Here is a 10,551-nt window from a genome sequence, read left to right on the forward strand (position 1 = left end):
ATATCGGCTCCATATTCATTAGCAGTCAAATAAGTATGAATGGTTTTAAGTGCAGAGAACTATTACAATGTTCAGAATTTTTATGACTGTTACATGATGCTATTTTAAACATGGTGAGAGATGGGGAAAATCTCTTTTTAAATACATGGTTCTAGATTCAAGTAGGTAGCCTTGTTGGTCTGATGCAGTAGAAAAATATTTTTAAAAAATTGTCCAGTAGCTCCTTAGAGACCAACTAAGTTTGTTCTTAGTATGTGCTTTCGTGTGCATGCACACTTCTTCAGATACAATTTTTTATATTTTTTATATATACTTCTACTGTGTCAGACCAACACGGCTACCTACCTGAATCTAGAACCATGAAAGGCACCATACTGAGCCACATGAAATGGAAGTCCATCAACTGTATCTGAAAAAGTGTGCATGCACACAGAAGTTCATACCAAGAACAAACTTAGTTGGTCTCTAAGGTGCTACAATTTTTTTTTAAAAAAATTAATACATGATTATGCCAATTTAGTAGTTCAGTACCAGCATAACTTCTGTTCACTCAGTTTCAACAATCTTTGGGCTGTTGTATGCCAAAACAGCACAGTACTATATATATGTGAGGCACTTATAAACAAATGGTTTAAACTGATATTCGATACAGATGATAATAATAACAACACACATTTGTACAGTGGTGTTTTCATTGCGTACTTTCTTTACTTGGTTTATCTGTTTTAATTTACATTACACCTCAGGAGCCCCTTTATGGCAAAAAAATGCACATAAGAAGTGCTAAAATAAAAACAAATTTATTTTAGAAACAACAACACAGAACACTGTGTTATTGATTGAATGAGTAGTTTCTCTGAGGATCATAGTTTCCAGGAACACAAGAATCGGCCTTTTCAGTGGTGGCTCCCCATTTGTGGAATGCTCTCTGTATTCCTCTTCTTCTAGGCCTTTGGCTAATTAAATCATATATGGCTTTTTAAACCTGGGGAATATTGTTTTTGTTTGTTACTATGGCTGTGTGTGTGTGTGTGTGTGTGTGTGTACACGCACATGCACCCTGTGACCCTCAGATGAAGGGCAGTATAGAAATCTATTTAATAAATACATATTTCAGTAATTATATATTGTAAAGAAGCTGCAGCGACAGTTGTGTTATTAAGTCAAAGAATTGCAACATCTAACAACCCTATGGTATCATAAAGGTCAATGAATAATGCTGGTTATGAAGAGAGCAAAGCAGTTCAAGTCATTCCTGCTGCTTGTTGCGTCCCAAAAGTGAGCAGCATGGGACAAAACTCTGAGTGGAGCTTAAATCATCACTCAGCAGCAAATAACATTTTCAGGAGTCCCTAAGGACCTTCCAAACTTGAAGATAAATAAAGAATGAAGACACGAGAAATTAAATCAAGGGCTGTCATGCACAACAAGCCTGTGTAAAGTCGTCTTAATCCGCTTGTTTATTTAATCAAAAGCAAATTATTCAATGCAGAAATCATGCTCTCAGGCTTAACAAAAAGGGCGATGATATCCAATCTGTGCCTCCGGAGAAGATTTTGAGAGGAGGGGCAGAACAGAGGCCTGTAGAGGCAAAGGAGAATCATTTTAAAATGACATCTTCCTCTTTCCACTGATAGATGGCTTCCATCAGAGGAGGAGATCACCTTTAGATTGTACAACTGAAGTAATAGAGAACCTGGAAGCAAGGCATGTTGAACTGTGTAATATGCAAAGTATCAGACTATTAGAAGTGCAACAATAAACTGCTGTTTGCTGAACCAAAAGCCACCTGTCATTCTCCAGCTTTTAAATAGCATACACAGCAACAGTTTAGCAGAGTGGCTGGGACAACCCAGCCAGATGGGTGGGGTATAAATAAATCATCATTATCATTATTATTAGCAACTCTGGGTAGTATTCAACAAAGTTTTACTCAGAGCAGACACACTGAAATTAATAAATATGACCAAGTTACTAAATAAAATCCTAAGAAACCAAACTAATTAGTATCCCAATAAAACAATCTGCTGTCTTGAATTATTGATACACATATCTGCCATCAGTTTTGCCATGTCTCACTCTCCTACTTTCGCATTTGTTTCAATGGTCTAGACAAAATTCAACACAATATTCATCGCAAATGCACTGTTTATTCACCATGCACACTAAAGTACTCTTAAATCTGCAGGCTACATAAAGAAATGACATGTGCAATTTCCAACTTTTGGAGGGGGGCTGGAAATAAAGATGCAACTCAAGTTTGTGCCTTTTCCCTACATTACTACCTGCATCTTTCTACAAGATTTTTCTCTCCTCCCAAATTTTAAAGAAACAAACAAACTGATGAAGAATTTAGGAGTCATTTTAAGTCATTTAAAAGTCTAGCTTTTCAAGAATACCCAAAGCATGAAAGGGCTACTAACGGTTAAAATTAAAGACCTGCCCTAGTACAAAAATCAAAAACTTAAGTGTACAAGTTGCCTTTTGATAAACAGCAAGTGACAGCAGAGCTCCATGAATCTGATTCTATCCCCTGTGCCTTTGCTTGTGTAGGGAAACGCTCTTGCATAGCTGCACAGTTGAGATCTGTCTATTACAGAACCAAGAACTCAGTGGAAATAAAAAAGAAATGTCCTTCATTTCACAAGTCCCATGACAACAACTCAGCTTAAGAGGTAGCAGTGCCACTGGTTGTACCTCCTGGAAATAAGGCTCATGGCATACAATCAGGCTAAGAAGACCCTCTGGGGGGAAAGGGGGAGGGCCGGCACAGGCATTGCCTTTGTTCAGAGTCTCTGATCTGTATATAAAATATGTTCCAAGCCAGAAGTACTCCTCTTAGCTTTTTCCAAAACAGCATCCCTAGTTTCAAGATGCCTAGCAGTCCATGCTTTTTGTGATGGCACTGACACATCTATTTTTGCTGCCCATGCCTATTATAAACTAGCACCCATCAAGATATGGGATCCAGATTATTATTATTATTTTACCAAAAAAGCACTGCTGAGACCCAAACTGAACCACCAATTTATGGGACAAAGATTAGCAATGCTGTGAAAAAGCAACACAAGGAAAGCAATTCACCCAGCAGTAGTTTCAAAGAAAAGGGTTTGATTTCAAAAAAACAAGACTACAGCACCTAGCATCTGTTGCAATACCAGCTCTAAACGAATAAGAAAGAGTGCATCTCTGATTATTTCCAGGATGGGTTCCTCTAACACTCAGCAAAGTAATCAAAGCCAGTTTCTTCCACGATTCTTATACTGTCCTGAGTTGGGGGCATTTTCAATACCCACCTTCCGAAATTATATCAAGACTCCAGCCTTCCAACAAGTGACATTTTATGAACCGGGTACATTCCTGACACTGAGATTAGGCAAAGAACATCATCATAAACTCAGATGCACCACTTTGCAAACCTCAGGCACTGATAGCAACTTCTGGAGCCAAGTCCTTGCAAGCCCCAGTTCAAGATTAAACCCTGCAGCAACAAGGCTTAGGCCTGTTGGGTTGCAAGCTCTCCTCTTTATGAATGCTGCACCTGCTGACCTTCAGGTGATGGGGAGTAAAAACTTCAAACCAGATCCCCCTTAACAAATTAAGCACCACCAATTATGGAGGAGCAACCTGAGAAGGGGCTGACAAGAATTACTTCAGCAAGGTGAACTGCTGAGGAACAGGGCAGACCTGCAGGTCGCCTCACAGAATTGTAGAGCTGGAAGGGACAACAAGGATCATCTAGTCCAACCCCCTGTAATGCAGGAATCTTTTGCCCAACATGGGGCTTGAATCCATCACCCTGAGACATAGGAGCCAACTCCAATAAGTTGAGCCCCTCATGTTGATGGGCATTGACCTTCAAATGGTGTGGGTGCACCCCATTATGTGATCGATAAGGCAGGGGACCCCATATTTTATTCAACTTGGCACCCTTGCCCCAAGATCATGAGTCAGGCTCTACCAAGTGAGCCATCTTCTTCCTCAAAGAGCTTTAGTGGATGGGACAAAAATAGTCATCCATCTTCCCACAACAGCCACCTTGGCAGCCCAGCCAGCTATTTCCAAGAAGCCCAAACACAAGCTGAGCAGGAAGGCGAGAGTCCTACCCTGCCATTGCCCCCTATCCTGGTTCCTAGCTTTCAGAGATATGTTGTTGTTGTTTATAGTCGTTTAGTCGTGTCCGACTCTTCGTGACCCCATGGACCAGAGCACGCCAGGCACTTCTGTCTTCCACTGCCTCCCGCAGTTTGGTCAAACTCATGCTGTGGTAGCTTCGAGAACACTGTCCAACCATCTCGTCCTCTGTCGTCCCCTTCTCCTTGTGCCCTCCATCTTTCCCAACATCAGGGTCTTTTCCAGGGAGTCTTCTCTTCTCATGAGGAGGCCAAAGTATTGGAGCCTCAGCTTCAGGATCTGTCCTTCCAATGAGCACTCAGGGCTGATTTCCTTCAGAATGGATAGGTTTGATCTTCTTGCAGTCCATGGGACTCTCAAGAGTCTCCTCCAGCACCATCATTCAAAAGCATCAATTCTTCGGCGATCCGCTTTCAGAGATAAACTGCCTCTGAATAGGGAGGCTTCCTTTCGCCGTCACAGCCAAGACCAACCCAACCCGTCTCACCTGTGAACCTCCCCGTGTCAGCAAAACCGATTCAGCCGCTGAGTGTCGACTCCACCTGGCGCTTGGCAGAAGTCACAGCGCCCACGACCATCCACTACAGCCTCCCCCAACCTGGCGCCCTCGGGGGGATGCAACCTCCACCATCCCAGCGCGCCATTCATTGTCAGAGCTGGTGGGACCTGCCTGAGGAAGGAAGGAAGGAAGGAAGGAAGGAAGGAAGGAAGGAAGGAAGGAAAGAAAGTCTACCCCTGAAGGGCCCTTTGCTCCGCCAGGAGCGCACAGCCTAATCCCCCCCCCCCAACAAACAAACAGCGCCCCTGCTCACCTCGGGGCCGTCGTGGCTGCCGCTGAGGTGACGGACGTTCTGGCTGAACTTCTGCTTGTACCGGAGCGCCGCCAGCTGCACGTCGCTCTGCAGCGCCGCCAGCTGGCCGAGCAGCGCCGACTCGCTCTCGCGCCGCTGCTGCAGCCCCGCGCCGCGCAAAACGCGGCTACTGCTACTGCTGCGCCGGCTGGCGCTGCCCTTGTCGCCGGAGCCAAAACCTTCCTCGTCGTCGTCGTCGTCGTCCTCTTGCTGCTGCTGCTGCTGCTCTTGAGGTCCTCGGCCGCCGCCTTCGCGCATGTGCAGCGCCTCGCGACGGCGGCACCTGCCCGGCGCGTAGGCGCAGCCCTCGACGTGCGCCGCCAGCTGGTGGAGCGGCCCGCGCCGTCGGCAGCCGCGCGCCCGGTAGTCGCACTGGGCGGGCAGGCGCAGCACGAGGCTCCTCAGCAGCGGCGCCCCCCGCTGCAGCTCCTGGCGGGAGGGGGGCCGGCAGCGCAAGGGGCACAGCCGGCGCCGCGCCGCCCAGGGCAGCAGGCAGCCGGCGCAGAAGACGTGCCCGCACGGCGTCGACAGCGGCTCCTCCAGCACCAGGCCGCACAGCCGGCACTGCAGCGCCGGGTCCGCGTCCAGACCCATGGCGGGAAACCCGGCGGCGGCGGCGGCGGCGGCGCCTCCTCCTTCCCTCAGCGGCCGGTCTCTCGCTGCTGCTGGCGGCGCTTGCGAGCCTGGGGTGAAGGCGGAGGAGCCGAGCGGAGAGGGGCTGGCGGGCCAAGCGGAGCGAGGAAGGGAGAGAGGTCGCCGCTCGGAGTTTGGGTTTGAAGTTTGCAGCTGCTCGCCAGAGCTTCGGAGGCGGCCGTAGTCTGCCGAATAGGCGCTCCCTCGCAATGGCTCTGCTCTTTCTCGCCTGTCATCACCTCCACCCTTCCGTTGCTGCTGCCGCTGGGGAGGAGGAGGAGAAGGAGGCTGGCTCGCCCCGCTTTCGAGAGATGACAGACCAGCCCTCTTGTTTACATCCCACACGCTCCAGAAATGAAGACAGACGCCTCCCCTGCCGGCAGAGCATGTCCCTCTCGTAAGGATAGAGATGGAAGAGGAGGCACCTTGAAGGACTGATTGCATCAGGTTCTCCGGCCAGCTGATTTCTATGGCAAGGTTTACTTTGCCATCAGAATCGCCACCAATGCCCTGCCTGGCTCCAAAGAGATTGCAGGCGCTTCCGAGTGTCGCTTCTCCCCACTTCTAACATTAGCTCCCTGTGCTGCATTGGCAAAGGCTTTCGAAACTGCTTTGAAGGAAGAGCTTCAGTGTTTACTTTCAGCCAGGCCACTCGTTTCTTATGTATGCTATGCATAGTGAGTGATAAGGGCGGGTGGTGCTGTGGGTTAAACCACAGATCGGAAGGTCGGGGGTTCAAATCCCTGCGACGGGTGAGCTCCCGTTGCTTGGTCCCTGCTCCTGCCAACCTAGCAGTCCAAAAGCACGTCAAAATGCAAGTAGATCAATAGGTACCACTCCTGCGGGAAGGTCAACGGCGTTTCCGTGTGCTGTTCTGGTTCGCCAGAAGCGGCTTAGTCATGCCAGCCACATGACCCAGAAGCTGGACGCAGGATCCCTCGGCCAGTAAAGCAAGATGAACGCCGCAACCCCAGAGTCGGCCACGACTGGACCTAATGGTCAGGGGTCCCTTTACCTTTTAAGCCATTTCTAAACCCACCCTGCTTGGAGTGTGCTCTGTCCCATCATTAATAAAATAATGTTTTCCTCTGGGCTTCCAGGCTGGGGTTGGCCACAGTACCACTGAGCACATGCAGAATTCCTTACCTGCACTGCTAGATAAGCACCGGGGATTAACAGAGGGCTTCCAGATCAGAAGCCAGATTGAGGCAGAAAAAACCCCCATCATTATAGTAACAGATGAAGGCTGGTCAGACTACCCCACCTTTTTGTGGTTTTGGTTTGGATGATTTATTTGTTTTTAGCAAGTATTTGTCTCCCCCGCTTTGATATAATCTGGCTGGGCTTTTTTTCCTGCCTGATCTCTTGTTTGTACAGTTTTCCAGCTGCACTTGGGACAGGAAACCAATTTGCTGAAAGGCTGAGGTTGGGAGCTTGTGTAGGCAGCACATCCTGATTGGAAAAGAGAGTGAGAGAGGAAGGGAAGGGCTGGTCTCTCTGCAACAGGAACCTGTGCCGCCTTCCATGCCGCTTTCTGTTGCTGGCCTGCCCCAGCAAAGCACACACCCTTCATTAGCAGGGTAGGACTTCTCTTTAAAGCCCACACGTGCACGCTTATGTAAAGGCAATAGCCTGAAAACACACTGGGTTATTTAAGGCTGCATTGTGAAACTGGAACTAAAAACACAAAACTTCTGCCATCTTGTCCTCTGCCTCTGTGTTTCTCCTTTGGCTTGCCTTTCCCCTTTAGGGTGAATATAATTAGACAAGTGTGATTTGAGCAAGAACCCTTTGGCTCACCAAAGCATCATCCTAGAAGTTTATTGCAAGCATCAGCACTTAGGCTATATGTTGAGCAATAGAGAATAGCTTGTCTATGATGATGCACAGACCACATCCCACCCCCTCTCTCTCTCTCCCTCTCACACACACAACACCAAGAAAAGCTTGCTTGACAGAGGACAGGATGCTCTGGGCTGAGCCTTGGTGCCTCTCCCTTTAGAACATTTATTTATTTATTGAATTTATATTCCACCCTATACCCAGAGGTCTCAGGGTGGCTCACAGAATAAACCCAGAACACAATACCTCAAAACATGGGGTAGCCACCTTCTAAAGCAGGGGAGTGAGGGTAGTCAACGCTGTGCCCTCCAGATGTTATTGAACTATATTGCCAATGACACCATGTTGGCTACCCCTGCTTCAGAAATTAAGAACAGGGATTACTGGTCCTTGTTTTTATATGACTGCTCCTCAGTCCCGAAGAATTGTGTAATGATTTCAGGCACAGGTTTCTCTCTCTCTGTGTGTGTACGTGTTTGTTTTAATTTATGATCTGACAAAACCTAAAGGGTATAGGAAAAATGCAGATATCATGCTAAAACAATGCACTGATTTGCAGCTCTGCATAAAAGGAAGGGGGAGCAAAAGAAAAAAGAAAAGCAGAACGCCAAGTTTCAAACACGTTATTTCGCAGAATCTAAATCATAACAATTACAAGCATAACAGGAAACATAAGCAATAAAGACAATGTCAAAATATACACAAACTGAACAATTTCCACATAAATAATAAAATATAAAATCGATATACAGAGAATTAATACTGATAACGTCAGCAGTAGCCACCACCAACACAACCTGCTAAACATTACTCCAGCCCAGGAGTCTGTTCAGTAACCTCAGCTTTTGTAGCTGAAGTCAAGTCAGGACACCCGAAGGACAACTGCTCCTTGGGAGCAGTTACATGCCAAGGCACAACAGCAACATGTTTGCTGCCTACATTCTGCATTACATATGCAAATAGTGCCCTTCCCGTTCCAACAGCAAGCATGTCTAGTGAGACGCATCACTTCAGGACTTCAGCTACGTGTCAATGCTCCCAAGTATATGTTATGAGTTTTGCTTTGTTTTATATTTTTGCCAGTGGGAACTTTTGAACATAAGAGGAGCTTGGTGGATCAGGCCTCTGGCTTATCTAGTCCAGCATCCTGTTCTCAGGGCAGCCAACCAGATGCAGAACCTAAGCACAAGCACAGTTTCCAGCAATTGGTATTTGGAAGCACTACTGCCTCTGACAGGGTTGTGGGTGGCACTGCGGGTTAAACCACAGAGCCTAGGACTTGCCGATCAGAAGGTCAGCGGTTCAAATCCCTGCGACAGGGTGAGCTCCCGTTGCTCGGTCCCTGCTCCTGCCAACCTAGCAGTTCGAAAGCACGTCAAAGTGCAAGTAGATAAGTAGGTACCACTCCGGCAGAAGGTATACGGCATTTCCGTGCGCTGCTCTGGTTCGCCAGAAGCGGCTTAGTCATGCTGGCCACATGACCCAGAAGCTGTACGCCAGCTCCCTCGGCCAGGAAAGCGAGATGAGCACCGCAACGCCAGAGTCGGCCATGACTGGACCTAATGGTCAGGGGTCCCTTTACCATTACCTTACTGCATCTGACGGGATGCAGAGCACAGCTATCATGTAGCCATTGCAATGCTTTTATGTAAGCCACCACTTGGTGAATTTTCATGGCTTAAACAAAAAAAGTTCCATGATGGGTTGGGAAATTATTTTAAGTCTTGGGTAATCACAAACTTCAGCTGGTGGGAAGGACAGTGAAACAATTTGTTGCTGTTTGAATGCAAAGGGGAGGAGTGTGTGTGTGTGTGTGTGTGTGTGAGCCAAAGGTTTAGCTAAAACGGGTAACTTCCTTTGTGGGGGAAATCTGACACAGGATTAGTGGTTGTGTTGCTGCTTTAAGCATTTGCTTGCGCACTTGTAAATAAGCAAATAATTGTAATTTAGGCACCATGGCCAAAATCCAACACAGACTAAGGCGTGCTTAAGCCCATTTTGTTGGATGTTAGCCCACAAGTCTCCAGTGTTCAGGAAACAGATTCTGTCAGGAGATTGGCACTGGATTCAAGGAAGTTGGGTGAGCCACGCACCCTTTTTTTGACTATCAAAATGCTTTGTGATGGGATTTGCAAAACTAACTAATATACAGAACCTCTTGCATGCACTGTAAAAAAAGTTTGCTCACTGTTTCATTCATAAGGAAAAGCAAAAATGCTACACATCTCTCTTTAGATTCTGTACGTTGAGGTAGCCAGTGTGTTGCCTTCTAACTGTTGTTGGACTACAGTTCCTACCAGCTACAACCAGCATGGACAATGGTCAAGGATGATTAGAGTTGCAGTCCAACCTCAAGTGCCTGAGGTCCACAATTGTGAAGGTCGTGTTCTCTCCTCACGTAACATCTGGAGAGTATGATGGCCCCCACAAGAATACAGAAGTTGGGCATCCCTGTCCTAAGTGTGGGGAGGGGTAGGAAATATGGTTAATAAATGTCAGTCTACATTGCTTAGCCTTAGCTAAGGTCCTGCCACCCAGTTCCCAGAGCTATGAATCATTTGGTAATTAATGCCCTTCATACTTGGCTTCTTTGTACATCTGCACTTCATATTTCACAGCCTCCACTAGGCTGTCTTCCACACATAATCTGTAGGACAAATTCCTTTTATTTCTCTCACACAGGCCATTTAGAACAGCATTCCTCAACAACTGCAACAGTAACTTCCCTTGATTCCCTGGAGAACTTGAATGGGTCCTTTTTTGGCCTGGGTGAATATCTTGATGCTTAAAAGAACAGAGGTCAAAACAGTGGCCAGAATGCTCACTGGAGAACTGCACTGGGGGGGGGGGATAATGTTTCAAGAGAGTAGGAGAGGATATTTTCACCTAAAATACCATTAAATAACCTGGTAGTTTGTTGCTCTTACAGAACCATAGAGGAGGATAAGAAAAGCCACTATATATGTCTTGTCTATTAGCACACCATTCATTTTTCACTATCTTTCAAGGTCAACGGCCTCCAGAACATGGTACTGTGGGGCTACTAGTCATCCCTGTGGCACTGGAGAATCACTGCCATCCAGGTGTGTGG

The 10,551-nt window shown here is 47.0% G+C and overlaps 1 protein-coding gene across 1 annotated transcript in view; it reads right to left on the minus strand.

Annotated features, from left to right (window-relative positions):
• Positions 1–5,579, minus strand: part of PDZRN4 (PDZ domain containing ring finger 4) — a gene marked incomplete at its 5' end in the record, with an annotated part of 232,774 nt that extends 227,195 nt beyond the window's left edge. Inside the window, one exon of the mRNA XM_081877866.1 lies at positions 4,947–5,579. Within this exon, the coding sequence (XP_081733992.1) occupies positions 4,947–5,579 (633 nt within the window). The remainder of the gene's footprint in view (positions 1–4,946) is intronic.
• Between the last annotated feature and the right edge of the window lie 4,972 nt (positions 5,580–10,551).

The sequence above is a fragment of the Podarcis erhardii genome (assembly GCF_964252035.2).
Source record: "Podarcis erhardii genome assembly, chromosome: 10".
NCBI classification, from domain to species: Eukaryota; Metazoa; Chordata; class Lepidosauria; order Squamata; family Lacertidae; genus Podarcis; species Podarcis erhardii.